The sequence below is a fragment of the Paroedura picta genome, chromosome 14 (assembly GCF_049243985.1).
Source record: "Paroedura picta isolate Pp20150507F chromosome 14, Ppicta_v3.0, whole genome shotgun sequence".
Lineage (NCBI taxonomy): Eukaryota > Metazoa > Chordata > Lepidosauria > Squamata > Gekkonidae > Paroedura > Paroedura picta.
This window is the reverse complement of record NC_135382.1, coordinates 25,459,512-25,485,734: the sequence shown is the minus strand read 5'-3', so window position 1 is coordinate 25,485,734 and position 26,223 is coordinate 25,459,512. Positions and strand designations below refer to the sequence as shown.

The window sequence follows — 26,223 nt, the reverse complement described above, 5'->3', positions numbered from 1 at the left end:
TGAATTATCTGCATTAATCTAACCTCCTTTGTCAGCCTATTATTGCCCAGATGTTTATAGTTATGCAAGGATCACACAGAAACACCCACATGTAATTGAGAAGATAATATATGGACTAGAAATATTTTATTACCTGAGTCAATTTGAGATGGTACTCCATTGATGGGAGGAGTAGGTACCGAGTGGGAGAACTATGCTCAATGTGGGTGGTATAGGAATGGAGGAATGGCCATCCAGGGGTGAGAAAAGAGCATGGACAAAAACTCTGATGGAATCTTTATACCTTTGAATTACTGTAAAAGCAATATTAAAAAACCCCAGAAAAACAGCAAATGGAATGCAAACTGAATGCTGAAGGGAAGAAAATCAATGCAGAAGAAGGGGAAACTGACGCATATCTGCTTGGAAAGCAGGGTGAAACGCAGAAGGAAGAAAACTCCTATGGGAATGCCCTGTGAAAATGAAGGAAAACACCACTGCAGAAATAGCCTAATATAGCCTATGACACTTTTAGGGTGAGGGCCAGGCCTTATATTACTTTGGTGGCTGTGTGCTCCTCTGTAACTGAGGGAAATTAAGAATCAGGGCACTGCAGTACCTTTAAAAGTTCCGCAGGGATTGCGAGGCAGAGCTGTTCCATCAAGCCTATGGTTGAGGCCTAGAAATAACCTATAGTGCTGCTTACAACCCATCTAACAAATTGCCACTGGAAGAAAAACTCCCTCTTTTTACTTGGGAGAAGGAGGAGGCGGGAAAATGACCTGCTTAGTTTACACTGAATTATTAATTTTACTATTTTAAAACTTAATTTAATGTCTTATTTATGGACTTTAATCCATTGTAAGCCACCCTGAGCTTATGGGGAAAGAGAGGTCATAAATGTAATTAATAACAATAACAGTAATATGGTTGCTTCCTGTGAAGCTAATGACATGAAGTTCCTGTTGTGGACTTCCCATCCCCTGTTGTGCTGTGGTAATACAGAAAGTACCCTTGCAGTTAAAGCAGCATGAATGTATGCCCTTAGGCCACGCTATCTCAACCAGGGATTTGTGAAACCCTGCAGTTTCTTGATGGCCCTGGGAGTTAATTAATTTTTAATATATTTTAAAAGTTTGTTAAACATTTATCAGGTGATCTGACCACATATGGTCATATCAACTCATTCCCCTCTCCCAAAATGGCCAATGATGGGCCTGGAGAGGGTGGGAAAGGGAGGGGCCACAGCTATGCTTTTCAACCATATTCTTCACAATCGTGCCACTTCTGGGGTTTCTGGAAGCCTGAAGAATGTTTCAGGGGGTTCTCAATGGTCAGAAAGTTGAGAAAGGCTGCCTTATGCTATAAGAGCCAGTTTGGTGTAGTGGTTAGGAGCACCGACTTCTAATCTGGTGAGTTGGGTTTGATTCCCTGCTCTACCACATGCAGCCAGCTGGATGGCCTTGGGCTCACCACAGCATTGATGAAGCTGTTCTGACTGAGCAGTGATATCAGGGTTCTCTCAGCCTCATCTTCCTCACAGGGTGTCTGTTGTGGAGAGAGGAAAGGGAATGCAATTATAAACCACTTTGAAACTCCTGGTGGAGAAAAGTAGCATATAAGAACCAATTCTTCTTCTTCTCCTTCTTCTCCTCCTCTTCCTCCTCCTCCTCCTCCTTCTCCTTCTTCTTCTTCCCATTTTTGTAATTAGTGGTTTTATCTTACTAGATTATTTTAATGGTCTGTTTCTGGTCTGGAGTCTGTTGTGAATAGTTTTCATGCTGTTTATGTCCAATGGCTTGTTTTTACTGGATATTTGTTTTATATTGTTCTTTATTATTGCAATTGCCAATCACCTCCAGCAGGACTCTGAAGGGGTAGCATAGAAATATTCTAAGTAAATAAATAAAACTTCACAAATGCATAAACAGAGCACGAAACCATTAAAACTGCCCTTCCTGACTCAGTTTTCAAAGACGGCAACGCTAGGGGCCATTTTGCCGAAGTGAACTCCATGGATTAAATGTGTGTTTTTGAAGATCGGTCTGCCCTGTATCTATTGCCCATTAACCCCAACTATTAACCCTTGAAAATAAGAGTTTCTTCATACAAAAATAAACATTGGGAAACAATCACAGGGATCGTAGAAATGGATCGAATATATAATTAGCTAATGGTCGGGCATGTCCTACTCCAAACAATTGTAATATTCAAATGTCATAAAAAATCAGCTATTCTCTTTAATCAAAGGAGTTACTGTGATGGCTAATCATGCCTAGGAAAAATAGTTCTTTTGTCAATTCATTAGCCTCCCAGCAGTGTGGTGTATCCCTGGCTCTATATATTATATTGGTCTCTCACCCTCTGTCTCAGTATATTTGTGTGTCTTGGGGGGGAATATTTCACATAAACGCCTTGGTAGTGTCAACAGTTTTGACTCAAGAATGAATTATTCTTCATTGTGAAAAGTGCAGAAAAATTATCCAAGTATCCAGCCTTTTCAACACATGAAAACATTTGTGGAGCAGTAGAATTGTTCCCACCTGTGTTTGTTTGACGTACATTAAAGAGGAGTTTCCTACAGGAAGAAAGTGGTGATTAATAACGGTATTGGGATAACTTTTTTTTTGCATTACAGAAGAGGTTGGTACATTTTCATCTTGTTTCTGACATCCCACACCACTTGTAATATTGCCATCATTAAAGGACAGCCCCGGATTTATTCCTCTGTACTTAGTTGTGTTAATTGGAGAGTAGCAATCTGCTAGCAATATATTTATACTGTTTCATGTCTCCTTGGATAGGGGCTATGCCAAATCCTGCTCCCATTCATTATTATGCAAGGGAACAGAAACGAAGATAGGTAAAGGGGGGAAATCCAATGTTGACAAACCTCTCTCTTTTTTTTGAAAACTGACAAGCAGCTGTTTTCCATATTGACAAGCACTAGTGGATTCTCTGCTGTGTTATCACATATTGGGGGGAAATGGGTAGAGTCACACTGTCTCATTACATGGGAGAACATATTGAATGTACAGAATGCATGGTAGAACCCACTGATGCTGACATTGCAGACTTTCTTCATTGGAAACGTGTGCAACTCCACCACACTTTGCCCAAGGCAAGAATTTGTATGGGAAGGAGTCCTCTGGCAGAAGATCTTGTGCCACTGAATGGGGAAAATGATATTTCCCCTGATGCTATAATGCAGGTTTCCCATCTCAGTGTCTCTCTCTCTACTTACATGTTATGTTCTTGCACATTGCAGATCTTGCGTATTCCAACAAGAGGAAGACCCAACATGAGATAAATGTACTCAATAAAGGAAGTCACAGCCATCAGTTTAACAAGGGTTTAACAAGGGTGCTAATGATAGGGCATTTTGATGGTCAATCATTCATAGGGTCACCATTAGAAGCCATCTGAAGGCACTTCACACATGCACACAAACACATACTAACACACATAGGTGAAATAATAATAACAAATAAAAAAGCAAGAAAACTCTGACAGTATTCAAAGGGATATGGATTAAATCAAGAATGTGATTTTGGCACAGTGATGAAGACATATCCTTAAACACAGAACTCAACAAAATAATGGAAATAAGACACTATCTCATGACCACCCCCCCTTCCATTACCCATTAGTAAGCCAAATGTTTTCTGGGATTGAGATAGACACTGGAGAAGGAGATGCTTCAAAAGATATGTCAGAACTGGGTACCCATTCATTACTGGAAAATACTTGGCTTAGAACCACCCAATATTTTAGGATTGGCCCCTGCACCCCATAGCAGCCACTTTGTAGTGGTGCCCACTATTTTGTTCCAAAATTCCAAAAGTGTACACAGACTCAACAAGTTTGGGGTCCCTCTTCTAAGAGACCATTGTACAGTTACATTATTGTGTTACCCTGCTGCTTTAATGTAGTCCTGACCGCTCTGAGCTTGCTAAGATACAGTACAGTTTTAATTAATCAATTAATTAAGTAAACAAATTAGAATTCTGTGAGGTATCAACGTATGCTTGCTGCAGAAAATGGTAAGCATGTACAATTTCAGCTTCTCTTTGGATTAAAGATATGTTCAAATGAATAAACATTCTTAAGTACAGGTGACAAAGTTGTCAAGACTAAGCTCCGAAACCTCTGCTTATTCATTCTTCTGCCAATAAGCCTTGTATTGGAATGATGACTAGTTGGGAGGGATTTTTGTGCTCTGAAAGCAACGCACAGTATACAAGAAAAAAATGTGAGTAATGTTCAGTAATAATTCAAGTGGAAACAATAAAATACAAATGGAGATGTGTTTTGAAACATATTTTATGTAGCTGGCAACTTGGAGTGCGACTTAATGGCTCTGCTATTGGGTTCAGACCATAGTCTGCAAGATTACTTGGTGATTCTAATTAATAATAATAATAATAATAATAATAATAATAATAATAATAATAATAATTCCTGTGATCCCAGCATTACAGGCTAGCCTCGTTCTAATATCATGGTCATGTGACTTTTCTACTAGCTGCTGATCACTTCCACAACCTGTTCTTGAAGTATGTGCCCCACTTCTATGTCTTGGCAACTTCTGGCTAATCTAAATGATTCTTGGATTTCCCAGGTCCTGGGAATTTTTTTACTTTCCTACATCACCCTCTGTTGCTTGTTTTACCTTCAGCCAGCCCAAAGCAAAGTCAGATGACATCATCTGAAGATGAAATGGGAAAAGGCACACAGCATACAATTTGTGTCTGAAACATTCCAGGACATTTTTTTTAAAGATGGAAAGTAATAGAAACAGTTGAGACAGCAAAGAAAAAGTCTAGGACTCATCCAGCATTCATTAAAGCAAGGATATTGCTGTTGACTTACCAACCATCGGTTCCATATTTGGAAGTTTGGGGTCATTAAAGAGTCTTTGAACAGGGTAGAATTTTTTATTGAACCATCTCAGACTTGCATAAGGTTAGCATGGTTGAAAATAATTATCAAGATGTCCAAGAGAATAAAATGGGATGCGCTGTCATTTCATTCTACCACTGAAGTCTGTTCTAACTGTAACTATAGGTTGAAATGGGACTAGATACAACATCATCCAATTTCCAAAAAAGGCAGTTCAACAACTTATCTGTACAACTTTTTCCATCCTCTTCTAAATAGCCTAGGATCACTGCTTTGGGAATCAGAACCAGGTGTTTTACTCTTACAGAGATGTAACTGATTTATTTTCCCACCACTGAATCTGATTGGAAGAAGGTAATGGCAGCCTTCTCAGGGGTTGTGTAATCCAGTTATTTTTTTCACATGGAGTACATAAATGATCTAGACATTCTTGATGAAGAGATATGTCAGAAACACCGTCTCTCAGCAGACGGATTGGAGGGCAGGGAATCATCCAGAGATGCCATGGGCATCTTCCTCCATCGTTGAATGTTTTAATTGTTGTAACTTCTCTACAGCAGTTCATTAATCATTCTTTCGCAGCCAGTGCTTTGTGAATTACTTCGTTAGGCAGCTTTCTAAATAAATGATTACTCTAAAGTATATATTCTTCTTGATTGAAACCCTTAAATTTTCCTTATGAGTTTTTATGGAATAATTAGCCCACAAATCACTTGACAAGTGCAGGAAGGAAATTTAGATACTGTGCCACCTATTCATTTATTGGAAGCATCTCCTTCTCCTCCCTGCCTTTCATTTGCTGCTATTAGTCAAAATGTTACAGGCAACTGTGTTCTACCTGGCTTGAATGATGCCTCAAAAGCCAGTGGAAGCATAATACAGATACTGTGCGGTTTCTGTTGAGGAAGCCTACATGTTTAGGAAGGTTCCAAATTTAAAGTCAAGAGGTCAGGTCTCCACCTCCAATCTGTTTAATCTTCCAGGCATGGATAAATAAATAATAAAATAAATAAGCCCTGAGCCAACTAGCAACTATATTTGGACTCTTTCCAGTGACTCAAGAGATGCAAATGTGGTGTAGCCCTACCTGCTGAGAATTGTTTACCGATGATCTCATGATCAAACGTAGCCCTCTGGCAGCGGCAGTATCAGCAGTAAAATAAATAAGTAGTAAATAACGGTGCATGCATAATGCTCTGTTAAATCAAAATCTTAACCTTTCATGCCTTAGTAGCTTTCTTTCAACAAGGACTCTGAAAAGAGATTTGCAAGTTTAAGCCTCATTAATAAATGGAGTCTCCTTATTCCCACAAGGTGAGCAAAGAATAAATAAGTGAGACTTCCAGAATATTAATTTTTTTTTCCAAAATGGTTCAGTGATAGTTTTGTCAGCTTTCTTTACTTACGTGGCTGTGTGATAAAGCCTGTATTAACAGGGACGAGTGAAGCTTTTTCTCTGAAGTCTCAGAAGCAAAGTCTTTGAAAAGAAATTGTGACTCCTGATCATGTACTTTATAAACAAGACAAGATATACGATTGGCCATTGTAAAGGAGGAATTCCTCCATGGACATAAATGGAATTCTGCAATCTTAAAGCCCTGTCTCGGAAGTAATTTATAGCATTGTTTGTGATAGGGAAAATCACAGGAATTTTTTTTTCTCCTCACACTATTGCAAGAAATTAAATTCAGACATTGCGGACAAATCATTATGAGAATAACCCCCCAGAGGTGTTGTAGTCTGTTCCATTCCCCCATCCTTCCTTCCCAACTCATGTGGTTCTCAGATATTGAGGACATATACTAAAAGAAATCTATATCATTACCTTTCTTCCAAATAACTGGGACCAAAGGCATGTAATAAAAATAAAACCATTTAGATCACTACAGTGAACATCAAAACTAGAAAAAACAACCAGAAGAAGCTAAGAAATAACATCCTTTATTAAATCCCCAAATGCCAGCAAAATACAAAACCATGAAGCGTCTAAGATCCACCTTCCACCACTTACAAAAGAATAGTAAAGATGAGGCATTCATTTCACTGGAAGACTGCCACAGACCTGGGGTAGCCATGGAAAAAACCCATGAACAGGCAGCTTCAGGAGACACCCTTATAAGCACAGAGCCAACCTACTGTGCTGACAGAAACTGCCACACAGGCTCATCCTGGGAGTGATGGTCCTTCAAATATTGGTCCTTCAAGGACTTACTTATTCCTACAGAACAGACTGTAAGGACATCTGAATTTGTTGAGTTTATTCTCTTACCTCCAAACTAGGATTCCCAACTGGATGAAACTATGGTACATAGTCAAGAAAATAAATTACAGCTTCACCCAGTTTGGTGATCAAAACAAACGATAATTTCTTGGAAATATCTAAGCCATATGCAAGGAAAGGAGGGAAAGAGAGGGCTTTTGCCAGCCTGAGAAATTCCACAGCTTAATGAAGCCATGGTGGTATTTGGTTTGGGAAATTTCTCATTTGTCCACATGATGAGTGCCAACTACTCACAGATGACTTATGTTGACCCCATGGGTTTTTCAAGGCAAGAGATGCTGAGAGGTGGTTTGCCTTGTGTCACAACCCAGGTATTCCTTGGTGGTCTCTCAACAAAATACTGACCATGGCCAACTCTTTTTAATTTATGATATCAGACAAAATCAGGCTAGCCTGGACTATCCAGGTCAGAGCACCAAGTATGCTACCATTATTAATCTGAAGTGGGGTTTATGAAGTCTGCTGTGTTGACTGACAAAAAACACACTGATCTATCTTGTCTGATAAAAATCATCCAGCTACCTACCAGGTGGATAAATTTTGTGACCAGGTCTGCAGATTCAAGAAAAATGTGCAGTTTTGGAAATCAAGGAAGGTCTTATGAGGCCACCTACACCATCATTAGAAACGTAAAAAGAATTATCAACATGTTTTATTTGTACTCTTTTTGATTGAATTACTCAAACAGCTTGATTGTCCATCAGTATTTTTGTAAGTATTTACTTTAACTGAAACTGTCCTTGAATATAGAAGATTTTCTTTCTCTGAATTGTACTGGATTTAGACAAAGATCTCTATATATACTTCACTGACACACTGATCTGACGCTTCTCACAGAAGTTGTTCATGACCATGGATTAAGGTGACCAAATTTCAACATTGGTAAAGCGGGACACCATTGACCGAGGGGGGTTCATGATTAAAAATTTGGTCTATATGGAGCAACAAAAAGTTTCATAGAATGCATAGAATGCAAAAATAGTACTGTAATATATATATTTTTAATTTCAACATAAGTACAATTTGCCAGGTGCTCCCAGATGTCCCTCCAAAAGTGGGACTGGTCACTTTACCATGGATGCAAGCAAGTGAACACTGGTGCAGGAAGGAGAAGCAAAGGAGATAGATACAGATATATAAGATTATGTTTCATAGTGTACAAGAGATGGAAGGACTTCCCATTCAACATAATGTCCAAATATATTACAGGGTGTGATCACAATGACGGATCAGTTGAAGACTAGCAGATGGGTCAGACAGAGAAAGAGTTCAATGGATGCTCTTGTCTAGAACAGGGGTAGTCAACCTGTGGTCCTCCAGATGTCCATGGACTACAATTCCCATAAGCCCCTGCCAGCGTTTGCTGGTAAAGGCTCATGGGAATTGTAGTCTATGGACATCTGGAGGACCACAGGTTGACTACCCCTGGTCTAGAATAATGGCTGTGCTTGCCATTCTAGGAGGAGGCTCAGATGACAGATTTCTCAACTGCAAAAAGCCAGTGAACTGGCCAACCATTTGCTGCTTTTTATGTTGATTATCTTGTTTCCCATTTTCCTCAAAATTAAAGCATTTAATTGGGTTTCTTTTAATATTGGCTTCAGTACATTCATTATTTAAATTCATTCAAACGGAGACAGCAGAACCATATATTGCAGCAGCATTGTTTTCATGGTAAAAAATAGTCCTCCAGCAACGGTGGGGGTGCGGGAGGTGCACAGCAATCAGCATACAAAATGGGGTCGCAATCAGCATACAAAATTAACTTGCCAAGGGCTGCCATCTCTTTATCCATGTAAATTAACTGTAGCATCCTTCGACAGACACGGTCATTATGTGTAATACGATATCAAAGTGGAAGGCAAAAAAAGGTGAAGTGGGAACATCTAGATGGCCAGTTGGCATGTGGGTTTTATCATATTTAATCCTCTTGAATGCCCTGGGAGTTGCCTAAGAATATAAGATAAGTCCTGCTGAAAATGGTCAATGTCCATCCAGTCCACAATCATATTTCTCACAGTGGCCCATCACATGCTCTTGGAAGGCCTACAAGTAGTGGGTCTTCAGACTTTGAATATGGAGATTTTATATAGCCAGCACTGTTAATACCTTCCACTGGTATTTATTTAACATTATTTATTGTCTCAAGGTGTATTATACAGAGTATGTCTTATTCATTTTAAACCCATCTAAAGTTAACTGGTGCCCTCACCTGAATGACCCAGGCTACCCTGAGACAGGCAGTGTCAAACCAACTCTGTTCATCTTCTCTTGCCTTGAAAACCATATGGGTTTGCCATAAGTCTGCTGTGACTTGGTGCTACTTCCAAGTTAACTGCCACTGCTACTTCAGGTTACAGAGAATTCCTTGAGGAGTGGAGTATTTTCTTTAGTCTGTCCTAATCTACCCCCTCATCAGCTTCATTGGGTACTTCCAAGTACTTCCATATTATGAGAGAGGTTCTCACTAGCCACTTTCTCCATACCACTTTTCTTTTCTTTGCTGGTAATTTTGATTGCCTTACTTAGTTGTCTGGTTTTATTGCTAGTTTAGATTTATTGTGGTTTTATAGTGTATTTTGATCCTTTCCTTCCTTTGAAGAACTCAGTGTGCCATGTAACAGATAGTTCACCTCGCCTTCATTTTATACTCACAAAACCCATGTGGTAATTTAGGCCGAAAGAAAGAGATTCATTCTGGGCCACCGAGACCAATTCTGCATGGGTGAAAAAAACTGGGCTGGCACTTGTACGGCAGCAGGGCTAATCCCAGCTTCCAAATGACATCAGTGCCAGCCCAGCCTTGTCCCAAGCCTGCCGTGTTTTAGGCCCTCTATTCCCCACAACAAGGGAACGTGGATATTTCTATGTGAGGGCCAGTCTGCTTTGAGGGCCATGAGGGCGTATCCAGGTGCAGGCCCATGTGGATGGGGAAGAGTTGGGCCTTCTAGGCCCAGCTCCTCCCCTGCTTATGGCTTTGCGGCATCACGGAGCCAACTGGGGCATATTTTGTTATTTTCAGGAAGGTAACCACAGAATCCCACCTTCCTGAAATAACCCCCCTGCCACCACCCCCTCTCCCATCGCAGAACCTTTCCTCGTGTGGAGGCAGAAATCCAGGACAGACGGCGTCCACCGCCGAAAACATTCCCCCAACACAGCAGCCACCGTGCTGAATCGGTCTGAGTTTTATAACACCTTGGTCTCCTGACAGCCCTAAACAACTTTTATTTTGCTTGCTATTCTTACATATATAATAGTTGTTATTCCTTTATTTTATTTATACATCATTTATGCACCATTTTTCTTCCCACTGGGAACCAAAAGTGGCTTACATCATTCTTACCTTCTCTGTCCTGTTCTCATAGCAACTCTGTGAAGTATGTTAAGCCAAGAACCCAAGGTCACCCCACAAGCATTCATGACAGAGTAGGGTTGGAACCTGGGTCTCCCACATCCTAGTTCGACACTAGTCTAACTACACTCTGCGGATGTTATGGCAGCCGTAATTTTCTGCTTTAATCTCTTTTTTAAAACCCTGAGCCTAGGAAAGTTTGTATTTTTAAAAAATCAGAGTGCTGAATTTTGATAACTGACCAAATTGGAGGAGGATATTTGATAACTAAGTACCTAGACACAGTCCTGGCAACTGATTATCAAACAGTGATTCATTTGACATAATGCTAATGAACCCCTTTTAACAGTGCTGTCATATCTTAACTGATTCATAGGAACTATTCATGGGATTCTCAAGGCAAGAGACATTCAAAGGTGGTTGGCCATTGCCTCTCTCTGCATAGCAATCCTGGATTTCTTTGGTGGTCTCCATGAACCAATCAAGGCTGATCTTGTTTAGCTTCCAAGCTCTGAAAAGCTCTGGGATCTTCAAACTGCTGCGTGATGCAAAACTATAATTTAATTCCACTAACCGTGGTTATAATGATTGGCCAAATGCCAAATGTACTAACTATGATCAGTTCAGGTACACCAACTGGAAACCGTGGTTTGAACTTGGTTTATTAACAGCAATTAGTCCTTAATGATGGTGTCATGTGATGTTTTGCTTGTTTCCTCATAGAGTTACCAGGCCTCCGAGCCAACAGCAGGAGACTGGGGCGGGGTAGGGTTGCCAGTTCCGGGTTGTTGAATTCCTGCAGATTTGCAGTGGCAGCTGAGGAGGACAGGAACCTCAGTGGGATGCAATTCCATAGAGTTCACCCTACGAGGCATCCATTTTCTCCTGGGAAACTGATCTCTGTCACATGGAGAGCATTTGTAATTCCAGGAGATCTCTAGATACCACCTGAAAGTTGGCAACCCTACAGCAAAGCCAGCCAAGTCTCTATAGGGGAGGTAGGAAAGCGCTGAAACCAGACTTGGTTGGGGCAAGCCCTAGTTCCACATCCTAAGTGTAGTTAAAGCAAAGCATTGTTTCACGTTATCTCTGAACCCAGCCCATCTGTGTTTCCATCACTGAATTATTTTTTCCCTGTGGCAACTTACTGTGGTGCTTTTTTGGTTGCTTTCTTCCCCGCTCGCTCTTAGGTTGAAAGGATTGTAGACAAGAGGAAGAACAAAAAGGGGAAATGGGAATATCTGATACGATGGAAAGGCTACGGAAGCAACGAGGACACTTGGGAACCAGAGCATCACTTGTTGCACTGTGAGGAATTTATCGACGAATTCAACGGCCTGCACGTCACGAGAGAAAAGCGAACGAAGCACGGGAAGCAAGCCGTCACACCCAAATTTCTACGAGAGAGCCGAGGCTCGCCCCTGGACAAAATCCCACACAGACCTACTGACACGGGGAAGAGCAAAGGTTTGTCCCATAAAAAGAAGCGAATGGCCTCAGCTTTCCCAAAGCCAAAAAAGAGTTACACAGCCAAGCCAGCATCTACGGGAGACAGAGCAGCAAAAACGGTGTCTTACCGGACTACTCCGAGCGGTTTACAGATTATGCCCTTGAAAAAAACTCACAACGGCCTACAGAATGGGGATACCAATTATGAGAAGGATTCTAGACATTTTGGCAATGGTTCCCAAAAGCCAAACGTGGATTTAAATGAACACGAAGGGGACCATGACCTGCCTAGCATTCTGGATGTAAATAACGAGACGCCTGTCATGAATGGAATCGGTATGTGATTTTCAGCACTGTGACTTTATTTATTATTGTGATTATTATTGTTATGAATTGTCACAGACAGATATTTGACTGGTAGATGGTGTTCTTCAGTTTGAGATCTAGCCAAGTTCTTGAGGAATACAGATATATCTTTGTAGGAGTCTTGCTGTTGCAAATAACACTGTCTTCTGGAGTGGAGATTTTAAATGATTTATTATTGTTATTGTTAGGTAAAGGTATCCCCTGTGCAAGCACCGAGTCATGTCTGACCCTTGGGGTGACGCCCTCCAGTGTTTTCATGGAAGACTCAATACAGGGTGGTTTGCCATTCCCTTCCCCAGTCATTACCGTTTTACCCCCCAGCAAGCTGGGTACTCATTTTACCGACCTTGGAAGGACGGAAGGCTGAGTCAACCTTGAGCCGGCTGCTCAGATTGAACTCCCAGCCTCGTGGTCAGAGCTTCAGACAGCATGTCGGCTGCCTTACCACCCTGCTCCACAAGAGTCTCTTTTGTTATTGTTATTATTGAGTAAATAAGAGTGGCACGAACAATAGTTTTGGTACCTTACTTATTTCCTTTGCAGAATTATGCTGCAGTGTGCTGAGCTGTTTGGCGCTATAAAGCTATCAACTACTGCATGTTTATACTGGTGACTGCACATGGGAAGGTTATGTGCATGTAATGTTGGAGTGCTTATTTGGCAGTTGAGAAGGTCACAATACTCCATCCAGTCTTCCCACATGAGGATAACTGTGCCACTCGGTAGCTACAAGATGAAACAGAGTTACACCTATCTAAGCCTCCAGATGTTGGTATAATTCCACTTAGGAATTCATGTTAAAGGGTAATCCAAAACAGGTCTACTCTGAAGTATGTCCTATTTTATTCAATGGAGCGTATTCCCACGAAAATGTTCTTAGGACAGCAGCCTAATTAGTCTTTCAACTGTAACAGGACCATGTTAATAATACTGGCCTATGTTAAAGAGCTGTTGTAAGGCTTCCAAGAAGATATTTGTGCTTGAAGCCCTTTGAACACTGAAAATACTATGTCAGTGCTAATTCTTTGCCATTTAGCTGCATATCATCCTTTCATCCCCCAATTTCTTGCCAACTCCTTGAAACACTGAGTAGTGGAGCTCAAATGGACAATACAAAGCAAGCAAATGGATTCTTGTGTACTTCAGCTTCCGTTTCAGACACCAGAATGCAAATTGTATCCCAACAAAAGTTATTGTGTTGGAGTTAGCACCTCAAAGACACAAATGGGCATTAGGCTAATTGACAATACGAAAAATATTGACCATATATAGATTGTACTTTCAAAATGCCATGGCCTTGCAAACCACTTGAAGATTTTGATTGAGAGACTTCCTGGAGCTGGATCCAGCCAGCTTGTATCACTTAGACTAATTCCCCTTCTTACTACAGCTTTTCTCCATATTGGTCGCATGATCGCCAACCTAGCCTTTTTGTAGCCAAAGAGAATTTCCTCTCTTTGACCATTTACGCACTGGGAACTTCACTGCCCCAGCTCCCGTGCAGGAGCACAAATCGGGGGCAGATGAGGCACACCAGGCTAAATGCTTCCCCGTGTAGGTGCAGGAAGAGGTGGGGCAACCTGCCATGACTAAATCTCCAGCCTGCAACCTGGCATGAAACCTCCAGTGCAGAAACGGTCTTTGTCAACAGCGGGGGTGGGGGGTTCAGTTGGAAATGTGGAATAACAATAGGTGCCTCTGTGGCTGTTATCTAGCCCCTTCTCAGAGCTTCAAGACTCTCTTAAGTGGGTCTGAGCTTCATTAGAACTAAAAACAGGGTGATCTTATCCCCCACCCCCAAGACCTGAAATGGTGATCCAGCAATCAAGTTATAAGATTAAGATCTCAGATCCGGTTTCTAAAATGTTATAGAAATTATGCCCCAACCCCCAAAAAAGTCCTTTAAGTTTTACTGGAGCCACCTCCTTCTGCTCCACGACTCTGTATCATTTTATACAATTATACAATTTATTTTGTTGCATAGATCTGACTTCATTCTAATTCCAGAATTAGAATCTTCCTATTGTATCATTTTGGAGATTAAAAAAAAATGTTTTTATCTTTTAAAACGATGATCGAAACTTACAGTATCCCCTTGACTATTACATGTTCCAGATGAGTTGCCGTGTTTGGTAATACAGCTCGCCCCCGCTCCCAAAACACAAAGAAAAATGTGTTCCACGGGAGAAAATGGCTGCTTTGGAAGGTAGATTCTATAATACCTGGGGTTTCTCCCCTCCCCACACCCTGCCCTCTCTGGGCTCCACTCCCAAACCTTGAGGAGCTTCTCAAACCAGGGCTGGTGAGCCTACATCAGAATACAGCATGGTATAGAAAAATGTAGGCCAGTGGTGAGCTACCTTCAAGAGCCACATGACTTCAATATTCAGAGTTAGAAATTAACAATGATCCATTATTTAGAAAGCCTTTTTGCATAAGTGAAAATATGCAATTTAATGTCACAGGTAAACAACATGGGGACTAATAATCCATTCATGTTCTTTAGGCCTCATACTAGTTGCTGAAAGTACTTGATTAGGAAGTGAGGCATGAAGTTTCACAATAAGTAATATAGGCACGGGCATCCTGTGTGAATGTTTTAGTGCAGTGCCATAAATCTGTGCATGGTTTGCACTGAGATTCCTGGCAACTGGTCGCTTCTGTTATTTCTTCTGCTGTACAGGATCTCTGAGAAGCCCTTTAGTCCCATAAAAAACCTTTGCCCGCCATTCCCCACACACCCTGGTTATTCTGGCATTCCACCCATCCCTCCAATATGCCATCATATAAAGATCTTTTCTTTTTTAAATACCTATCTTCTACAACCATGGATTGCAGATCTGAGAACTTGTTCCACTTCACAGAATGAATACCCAGAATCACTAACAAAAGATGAGGTCAGTTTAGTTAATGCTGGGAGCCCCAGTCTTACAAATGGCTGTGAAAAAAAACCACAGAGATAAAACGTGGCAGTCAACCATACAATCGGCTGTGAGCAATAGAATCAAAAGAATACTACAGATTCAGGGAGTAGAAAACACCACATGCCCACCAAAATAAAATCATTTTTTCACAAGTTTTTACAATGGCAAAATGGTAGGGGTCTCAATCAGGAAACCAGCAGAAGACCCAATGAGGTCCAGCAGTCTAGTGATTACAAAAGAAAGAACTCCTGATAAGTAGACACCATTAAGAATTATTAGGAGCTTATTTTCTTCCAGGTAATTTGGAGTACCACCTGAAGCGGTAGAGGAGGGTCTGTAGCTCAGTGGCAGAGCGTTGGCTTTGCACACAGAAAGTCTAAGGTTTAAGCTAAAAGGATCAGGTAGTAGGTGATATGAAAGACCTAATGGTCTGATCCACTAGAAAGCAGCTTCATGTGTTCATCATTGGATTTCCCCCCTGCATTTCTAGGTTGTTTTGTTCAGGACTCATGGGAATTGTTGCCCATGAACATCTGGAGGACCACAGGTTGACTACCCCTGGTTTTGTTTATTATCTATCTTCTTTTGTCTTTATTGGTGAAGACAACAGAAAAGTTGACTCAACTACTGATGTCAGCTACTTGTGTCTCCTGAGCCAAATCCAGCCCCTTAGCAAGCCATTGATCTTCTGATGGTACATGGGTCATTGGACTTTGCTCTATTGCCCTTGTGTCAAAGGGGTCATCGAGCAAACCTAGATATTTGCCACGGTTTTTCTGAGGCTTTCTTCCAAGTTGCTTGGAACACTGATGTCTTTCACAACAGCAATTCCACTCTGTTTTGGTGTGTCATCTGTCAGTAAGTAGTTATTGGGACTCCTTGATAGCCACCTTCTCTCCCATCACTGGAATCTCTGTATTGTATCCATAAGCATGCCAACAAATTAATTGAACGTGAATAGGGAGGTACTATTTTTTTTAGATTAGTTTCTATATTTGCTTATAACCTTGTATGTGCAGGGGACAAGGAGTATTCTATATCCCATTCATCTCCTCTCAGAGCCAAGCAATCTCAGGATCTTCATGTTCACCTAATATGGAAGTCTATGGCAGCTTCCCAATATTTTTGCTGATCTTTTTCTCAGTCCTTTCTCTTCCTGCTATATCCTTTCGGAGATTATGAGATCAGGATTGAGCACACTATTGGAGGAAGGGATAACACAGTGATGTGTTCTTTCGCAGGCTCTCATTTTCGACGCCTAACCCTTCGCCAGGTTTCTTTTCACTCTTTTAGCACTCGCACAAAGCAGCAGTCTTGTAATGGCCACTGCAGCTCTCAGTTCTCTTCCCGGCTCTTCCCTGTTCCGATTTAAGCATTTCAATTTAAAACCATTTAATTTACTGGTATATTTGCATATTGGCTTGCCTCTCTCTGGATTAGTTAGTAGAGTCACAGCGTAGCCCTAAACAAAGTTGCACCCTTCTTAGTCCGCTGACTTCGATGGGCTTTTGTGTGTGCCAAGTTGCTTCAGTTTTCAGGCAGCCCTATGAATTAATGACCTCCACAACTGTCCTAGCATTAACAGCCTTGCTCAGGCCTTGCAAACTGAGGGCCAATCAATCATGTTGCGTCTTCCTTTTTTTCTTCTGCCTTCAACTTTTCCAGTGACCAAAGTGCTATAGCCTCAGTCTGTTCGTTTTTGCTTCTAGGGAGTTTAGACTGTATTTGATCTAGAACCCACTTATTTGTCTTTTGGGCTATCTATGGTATCCATAAAAATATCCTCCGAAGCTACATTTCAAATGCATGAACTTTGCCCTAGACAGGTCTAATTGTATTTAGAAGTGCACTGTTTCGACTGTTTTCCCGGACAAAGGCTCTGGGATTTAGAGGTTAATGCCTCTGAATATGGAGGTTCCCCTCAGTCACCATGGCTGTTGGCCACTGACAGCCATCATTCATGAATCTAATTCCCTTCTAAAGCTGTTTATTCCTGTGGCCATCTCTATGTCCTCTGGCAGTGAATTCCACAATAGCTTCCAAGCATTCTCTAGGGATCCGACTCTCTAGTGTTTCCCCTTCAGCTTTCTTTTTTCTATACCCATCATTTTTGTAAAGCTCCCTCTTTAGAAATCAAACATTACCATTTTTGACTTTAAGGGTAATGTTCCATTGACCTGAATGCTCTTAACAGCATTGTCGTCACGGTTCCCAACTAGTGTAACAACCTGTACGTCTCTCATCAGGTCTTGAAAACACCAAACCCACTTCATGATCACTTCCCTTCTGATTGGCTCTGTGATCAGCTGTTCCAGTTCACAGTCCATTTATGGTGCGTAGGAATCTCGTTTCTACAACATGACTCAAGCACATATTTACCCAGTCAATGTGAATGTGGTTGAAGTCTCCCAATATAATAACATTATCGGCTTCACCCCCCTTATTTCCTTCTCTATTTCAAGATCAGTCTCAAGGGTTTGATCGGATGTGCAATAATACACACTTCACTTTGAAGTGATTCTTAAAGGTAAAGGTATCCCCTGTGCAAGCACTGGGTCATGTCTGACCCTTGGGGTGACGCCCTCCAGCGTTTTCATGGCAGACTCAATACGGGGTGGTTTGCCAGTGCCTTCCCCAGTCATTACCGTTTACCCCCCAGCAAGCTGGGTACTCATTTTACCGACCTCAGAAGGATGGAAGGCTGAGTCAACCTTGAGCCAACTGCTGAGATTGAACTCCTAGCCTCATGGGCAGAGCTTTCAGACTGCATGACTGCTGCCTTACCACTCTGCGCCACAAGAGGCTCTTGAAGTGATTCTTAGGGCCCAGTATTTCCACCCATATTGCTTCTGTTGCAGAGTTAATTCCCCTAAGGCTTTCTAACTTATTTGATTCTTTGCTCTCTTTGATGGATAACACAACACGACACCGAACCAATCCATCCCTGTCCATAGATCTTCCTCATTCCACCGTGTTTCTGAGATACCTAGTGTATTTAAATTATCCTTGAATACCTGGCATCTGACTTGTCCCAAGCTTGGCGTAGTGGTTAGAAGCACCGACTTCTAATCTGGTGATCTGGGTTTGATTCCCCACTCCTCCACATGCCGCCAGCTGGGTTACCTTGGGCCAGTCACAGCCCTGATAATACGGTTCTAACCAAGCAGTAATATCAGGGCTCTCTCAGCCTCACCTCCCTCACAGGGTGTCTGTTGTGGGGAAAAGAAAGGGAAGGGGATTGTAAGCCACTTTAAGACTCCTGGTAGAGAAAAACAACATATAAGAACCAACTCTTCTTCAAACAAGAGGACTCCCAGTTCCCAGTGGCTCCCCCTCTCCCTGGTGTAGTTTAAAAACTGCTCTGGCAATATGTAAAAGGTGCCAGCAGACTAGTTCCTTTTGTATAGGTTTGCCTTGTCTCAGAAAGTTCCCAAGGTGCCTAACAAATCTAGCCTTGTGTGTCCTTAGTAACGTTTTCATATAAGCAGCCACCACCTAACTCCAGGTACACCTGGGTTTTAGAGGATTTCTTCAATTGTGGTAATTACATTCCCAAGGTGTAAGCCCTGGTTGCTTAGAGATCCACGAGGAAAAAATACTTGTTGGTCTCATTCCATATAGTACCAGCCTGTGGGTTGTTCACAGGGTGTTGATAATGTACAAGAGTCAGCTCAAAGCCCACGCAAGTTGTTCAAGCTGTACTTAAGAGGAAAATCAAGAGTGATTTTTCACTGTCAGATCAGGATTTTCTATTTATTTAATGCTGCCAGTTGAGAATGGAAACAATTTTGGAGAGATATGCTATCAATATGCAAAGAATACCCAATGTGCACGCTGTCTCTCTCTCAGTTTTGTGGACTTTATTCAGCTTCAGTAGGAGCAAATGTGGGTGAGCTCAGAGAATCTGAATTATGAAAAAACACATTTGGAGATGCGGTCAATAATATTGGTAGTGTTTCATCTGTAAATATGTATCCTGTGTCATATGGCAAGTTGAACATGGTCCCAAAGGTTGGAACGCCAGAATACCAAAACCCTTTTCATTGGTATCCAGGTTTTCCATGTTCTGGGAATTTTATAAGAGTGAGCATTCTGTTTTGCAGCCCCCTCCCCCCCCAAATCTGTAGCTTGTTAGTGGTACAGTCTGTAAAATGAGCAGACCCCATACTGAACACATTTCCCCCATTAAGCTCAGCCTCCTACTCTCACTTAAGAAGACCCAGCACAGCATAATGGAGAGATCAATAGACTTCAACATGGACAATCCTAGAGATGAGCTTGGTTGGGCTTAGAATGAGGACCAACCCAACCAACTATGCCGGTAGTTGATCATGAAGTCAAGACACAGGTGGCTTATGGTGACCCTCTAGGATTTTCAAGACAAGAGACACTCAGAGGTGGTTTGCCATTGCCTGCCTCCATGTCACAGCCCTGGTATTCCTTGGGAGGTCTTCCAATCAAATACTTGCTTTGCTTCCAAGATCATACTATCCTGTACTATCCAGAAACTCCTGGAGATTTAAGGATGGAACCTGGAGAGCACAGGGAACTCAGTGGGGTACAATGCCATAGAGGTCACCTTCTAAAGCATCCATTTTCTCCAGGGAAACTGATCTCTGTAGTTGTAAGTCCGGGGGATTCCCAGGTCTCACCTGGAGGCTGGCATCCCTACCTTGTGCAATCAAAAAGAAGGGAGAAAAAAAATCAACCCCCCCCCAAAAAAACCTAGAGTTTAAAGAAATCAAACTATAAAGGCTTAATAATTCAAATTCTCTACATACAAAATTAAAATTATCAATCCAGGCCCCAACCTGGTCGAATGAGCTCCCGAAAGAACTGGGTCAGTTCTGCAGGGCCTGTAAGATGGAGCCAGTGAACAGTAGGCTACTCTGATTAACATCATTTCGGCCCCGTCTATACGAATACCCCACCAAAAAAAAAAAGAATCGAAATCTGAATAAACCATTGGCCATGTGGCTGGCATGATTGACATAATTATTTTTAGTGTATGCTTTTAAAGTTTTATTATATTTAATTAGTACTCATTAGGTATGTTGGAAGCCGCCCCAAGCCAGCATGCCTGCAGGGGTGGGGTATAAATAGACAAAGAAATAAAATAAATTACTAGAACATTTCATGTATTTATTACAAAATGATTAAAACGGTGTATCAGCCAAACAAGAGCCTCAAAATAGAATAAAATTGTTGAATATTATCAACAAATTATTATTATTATTATTATTATTATTATTATTATTATTATTATTATTATTATTATTATTATTATATGTCCTTCTTCAGTGGTCAGACATACAAATTAAATCGTATACAATGGTTCAAAACTACGAACAAATCAAATAATGTCAAAATAATTCCCAAAAGTTGGAGAGGAAAGAAGGAAATATTATATATACCATAAGTTTGTCATTATTAAAACTGGTGCATTGTTATAAATATGACAGTTATTTTTAAACATTATGGTAAGTTAGTTACTTAGAATGAATAGCCATGACTAATGGCAGAGGGTAGCTTCCCCAAGTCAATTTGTGACCAAGGTGACATTTGAACCAGAGACATTCTAGATCACCACTCATTTCTCTCAGCTACTACACTGCAACAGCTCCAGTGTGGCTCTTTTCACTGAACCACAATGATTTGTATAGCTACATGCGGAATCCTAGAACAAAGTATCAAAGTAACTGGATATTTCTGGATGGTTCTGAGCAAACAGACGAACCCCTGAGAATTTTCTTTAGATGAAGCATACTCTACTGCTCAGTCCCACACCTTTCCTTTCGCTACTGCTTTGTTTTCATGCCTCAGCAGTAGCAAAAGCATGTCTGGATTTTGATCCCTTCATTCCTCATCCTTGGTCTCGCTTCCTTGATGAGTTCTTTGCCTGCCAGGTCAGGATTCCAGCTACTATTGCTTTGTGGTGGCCAAGAGACACACAATAAGCCACAGCCAAGCTGGCAAAGAGAAATGAGGCAACCAGCTAGAAATAGGGGAAGGAGAGGAGCAGCAAAGAGGAAGAACGTGTGGTTGGACCAGAGAAGACCTGGCCAGACCCCTCCAGACCATATTTATGGCCTGGAGGTGTCTGAAAAAACTAAGAGTAGGCAAATGAAAGGCATGACAGCCCCTGCAATGGGAGACTATGCTTCCTTTCTATCTAACCTTTGTTTCTAATAAGGACTAAGAACTGCTAATATAATAATACAAGAGTATTATTATATTACTCTGATGGAAGTTATAGCTGTGAACATCCAGGTAGGTGTGGATATCTCTCAGAATCACAACTGATCTCCAGACAAAATGGCTGCTTTGGAAGATGGACTCTATGTCACAATTCCCCACTGAGATATCCCCTCCCCAAACCCTACCCTGCCAAGGGTCCATTCCAAATCTCCATAGATTTCCCATCCCAAAGTTGGCATCACTACTGGAAGTGCCTTTTATGCCCCCACCCTAGTCACCCAGTGGGTGATAGCCATTAGCTGACAAGCCTGTTTCATCCCATCTCCCAGTGACTATTGGGAGGTAGAAGAGAGAGATTGGTCCAAAATCATGCAGCAAGATCCATAGACTGGGACTATAGTCTTCCGAGGCTTAATTTATGTCTGCTTAGCAAGAGTCAATGGCTGACTGTCAGGAAAAGGGTTAACATTTATTGACACTAGTTGCTAGTGGGAACAGGCAACAGTGGGTCATGTGGTTTGGTTATTGGTATGCAAAGTGTTTATCAGCCATTGCTTACATGCTTTGCTTCTCATGTCTGCAAATAAGTATGGAAGAGAGGGTTTTCTACTTCCATCCTTTGTTCTGAAAGAAGAAGAGAATTGCTTTAGGCTGGATGGAGATCCATATTGGAGTTCAGCCATGTAACTTGCTAGGACTTGAGCTCCTCCTTGAGCAATAGAAAGCCATGCTTTTTCTTGTTTTATTCCCAAGTTCTCCTACCCTGGTAGTCTAATAAAATATGCTTTTTATACTATAACTAGCCTCAAAGCCCGTTCCTAAGGACGGGCCTTGAAAGGTTTCCCTCCCCTGGCCCATTACCAGGAAGCTTGAGGTGTCTTTGGGCTGCAGCCAGATCAAGTGGGGCGGGCGGCGGCTGACCAGCTCGTTAGCAGCCCTGGGACAGAGCTCCTTAGCAGGCAGTCGGCAGGCCGGGAGGTCCTCGTTAGCAGGGCCAGCCTAGCAGGCCAGGAGGCCCTCGTTAGCAGGCCCTGCCTAGCAGGCCAAGAAGCCCTCGTTAGCAGATCCTGCTTAGCAGGCCAAGAGGCCCTCGTTAGCAGGCCCTCCACCATGACCCTCTGCCCACGGCCCCTTACCTGCTGCTGATCCAGGCACTAAGGTGCATCTGAGAGCAAAGAGGCTAGAGTCCAGGGACGGAGGGTGGGAGCTGCAGGGCCAGGACAAATCAGGGTGCAGCCAGCTTTGCTGCTGGGAAAGACCTGAAGGTTTGGGGATAGAACCTGGAGAGAACAGGGACTTCGGTGGGGCACCATGCCTTAGAGTCCACCCTCCAAAGCATCCATTTTCTCCATGGGAACTGATCTCTGTTAGTCTGGAGGTGAGCTGTAATCCCAGGAGATCTCCAGGTCCCACCTGGAGGCTAACATCTCTGCTAATCTGGCAAGGCATTTCTTGTAAGTTCTTATAAGACAGTGGTTCTCAATCTTCCTAAATGCCGCGACCCTCATGCTGTGGTGACCCCCAACCATAATATTATGCAAGCGTTCTTTCACAGAAATTAAACCAAAATTTACCAATGGTGTGAAGATCCATTGTTCATGATTGTATATACATTGTTTTTTTCCCCTGGGGTTTCTCAGTTCAGTTCTGCCTCTTGCCCCACCATGCCGATCTCGCTTTTTTCCACTGCTCCAGACAGACGAATGCTCTATCTCTATCTACCCCGCAAGGCTGTCGTGTGAATGGCGCCCCCCCCTGGCCAAGCTGCTTGCCCTGCCGCAACCCCTGTGAAAGGGTCATTCAACCCCCAAAAGGGTCCCGACCCCCAGGCTGAGAACCACTGTTATAAACCCTACTAAACTACAGCTCCCAGGGTTTCTTGAGGAGGGGCCACAAACATTAAGCCAGCATTCCCATTGCCCTCTGTGGCTAGCAGTTGCCAGCCTATCCAGCCGCACTGGAAACACTTCTTTAATTTGAGCCACTGCCTTAAACGTGTGAAATTTAGCCCTCTGAGCTATCTGCTGCCAGATGTCAAAAGTTCCCTTCACTTGCCCAGCCCATGTTGGCCTAACCCTTGATAACATCCAGAACGCCGGTTGAGGTTTCTCTGGCTCGCAGCGGTGTTCCGTCTCCTTCCAAGGACATTGGTGGCTGTCAGCTATCGGGCTGCTGTCTGCCTCTTTCATGATACTGTCACTGAGAGTGATGGCTGTGCCAAGTTCCTTGACAACACATTTTAGAAAAAGAATCTCTTCTATTATCCTCCTCTTTCTCTTTCCCCTTGATCTAAGTCTCTCCGCCACCTGCTAAAGAACTCTGGCTTCACATTTTGCAGCACGCTGTTCCTTTCTTTTACTTTTCTATTCCAGGGGTGATCTGTAATGGCAGTGCTAGTTTCCAGTCCCAAGTAAGTTCATATTTGTTTCTCTCGCTTTGGGGGATACAGCTGATATCCTTTTACGGCAAAGATTCCCTTTACTATATTATACTTTAAGGCTGAACAAATTGTTGTGGGTTTTTTGAGGACCCCACAGAGGGTTTAAGATTCTGCAGCGCAGAGAACTATTTCGTAGCTGGATTTTATTGTATTTGGGGTTCACCTTTTCTTTGGACAACTACAAAATCCGGGGCAGCTATTAGAGGGTCAGGTTTGTCACAAGGAGTATTGGGAGAGCATGGCAATTTTGTCACCTCTTTTTTTCCTCCCAATATATTGTTTTAAATGTCTGTTCCACGGCTGCTGCTCACAACTATCAGTGACTGCCTGCCAAAAATATTGAAAGACTTAAAAAAAAAACAACATGAAAGATTTGGTCAGCCATTAAAAGTTCTACTACAAAAATAAAACCATCAATTCCAAAAAGGGCCTAGGGAAATAACTGTATGAAACTAACCGTCTGCTTGTAAAAACTGATGGGGCAGGAGACAGTGAAAGTCTCAAGCTCACAGCTGAAACATACCGTAGTTGCTTCATTTCCCTGAAGAGTATCTTTGTGTTTTTTATTCTAGCTGCTCTTAATGAACACACTAAAGATAAAGCTTTTCCGCGTTCTCTTTTTACTCGCTGTTAAGGTCCTGTTTCTTTGGGGGGGTTCCCTATTCTGCGCATGGTTTGCTCCCTCTAGTGGCCAATTCCATATCAAACAGCTGTATTTCCAGTTTACCTCCCTGCAGTTTAAATTTCCAGGGAAATATTCTGGAATTAAAGTCACCTGATATCGAATTGACCACTAGAGAGAGCAAAACGTGTGCAGAAAATGGGAGAAATCCCAAGAAACCAAAACAACAGGCAATGAAATAAGAACATGGAAATGCCAATGGTGAAGGGTGCTCTATGCATTTATTTAAATTTACTCTTTAAAATATTTATATCCCATCTTTCCTGTTGGCTCGAGGTGGCTACTCAGTGTCCTGCTGTTTCAGGAACTACAAAATAGAAGTTGCAAAAGGGATGTTTGGATCAAGTATGGGAGGGTTATAACCTGCTTCTTCCATGCTGCTTCTCCATCCCAGTGATGCATGCCCAAGGCTTCTATTTAACCTATAAAAAACACAGAGGCATCCTGTGCAATTTTCCTCAGAACAGGGTATAGATATGAGGTCTTACATGGGAGGAGACAATTGAAATCACAAAAATGGCAAAGCAAGAAGGGATTGAATTCTCCATGTTACAGGCTGGGTCTGAATCTCTGTTTATGAGATCTTCTCTAATCAAATCTATCTTAACCCTATGATAGGCATACGTTTTTAACCCATACAGCCTTCCCCTTCCTTTGAGCTCCAAACCAAAAAAGGCTGCACCTGTTGATTTGTCACATCTGCTGTGCAGCTGTAAAGGGGTTGGCAGAAACACAGCAAATGTATGGCAATATAATTTCACCGGCGTCAAATTATTTTCCCTTCATTCAATGAGTAAAGCTATTAAGTTCTTGCTGGGCATAATGTGATGCATCTCCTGTGTTTGCTTCTGTTGGTCATTTTGTGAGATCCAAACAGCCTGTGCAATTTCAGCTGTTGTTAGATTAGGCAGATTTATTCGGAATGTGTAAAATAGTCAAGCGTGGAGAGCCTAATTGTCCATCGTGGTGTCTCTATCTTCTGCTTCCACTTTTCTCAAGTGCCGACAGGTCTCCTGTGGGCCTGCCATTAGTTGAATTGCTCTCCTCTCATGCATCTCCTTTTGCTTCACTTGGCTGACTGCTGTGAGGTTAAGATCTTCTCTTGTCACCCCTTCAACTTGCCCACTAGGTCCTTTCCTTGAACAAACGAGGAAACAACAATGAATGAAGGTAGCCTGATTGCCTAACGTGTCCTGTTGTTGTGTTTGATTCCCTCGAAGCATTCATCCCCCCTGTCCTCTTCTCTTACCATCTGTACTTCCAACAGCTGCGGCTTCATCCTCAATACTATGTAGAGTACTGGTGTGGTGCCCTGAATTCAGCTTTCATTTGTTACCAACTCCCTTGTACCTCATCTTCTAGATTTCTTCAAACTTTTCTGTAGCTGAGCTCATTCATGCTTCCTTAGACCTTACTGTATGCTAGGAAAGATACCCAAACTGGGCCAGTAGAATCCGCCATTACCCCTATGTTAATGCTGAGTTCATATTTCATATTTTGAGTTCATATTTTGGGGGAGCTCTAACAAATCTTCCTGGTTGGGAATATATCCACTCCACCTCACAGAGGGCAGAGCCCAATCCCACCCCACCCCTGGACAGTCAGAGGTGCTTAGTTGTGAAGTAAGAACTATTTTGGTTGGTGTTG

General features: G+C 42.2%; 1 protein-coding gene across 1 annotated transcript in view; it reads left to right on the top strand.

Annotated features, from left to right (window-relative positions):
• The window catches only part of CDYL2 (chromodomain Y like 2), a 61,300-nt gene that overhangs the window by 8,886 nt on the left and 26,191 nt on the right, over window positions 1-26,223 (top strand). Inside the window, exon 2 of the mRNA XM_077309766.1 lies at window positions 11,708-12,302. Coding sequence (XP_077165881.1) covers window positions 11,708-12,302 — 595 coding nt within the window. The remainder of the gene's footprint in view (window positions 1-11,707; window positions 12,303-26,223) is intronic.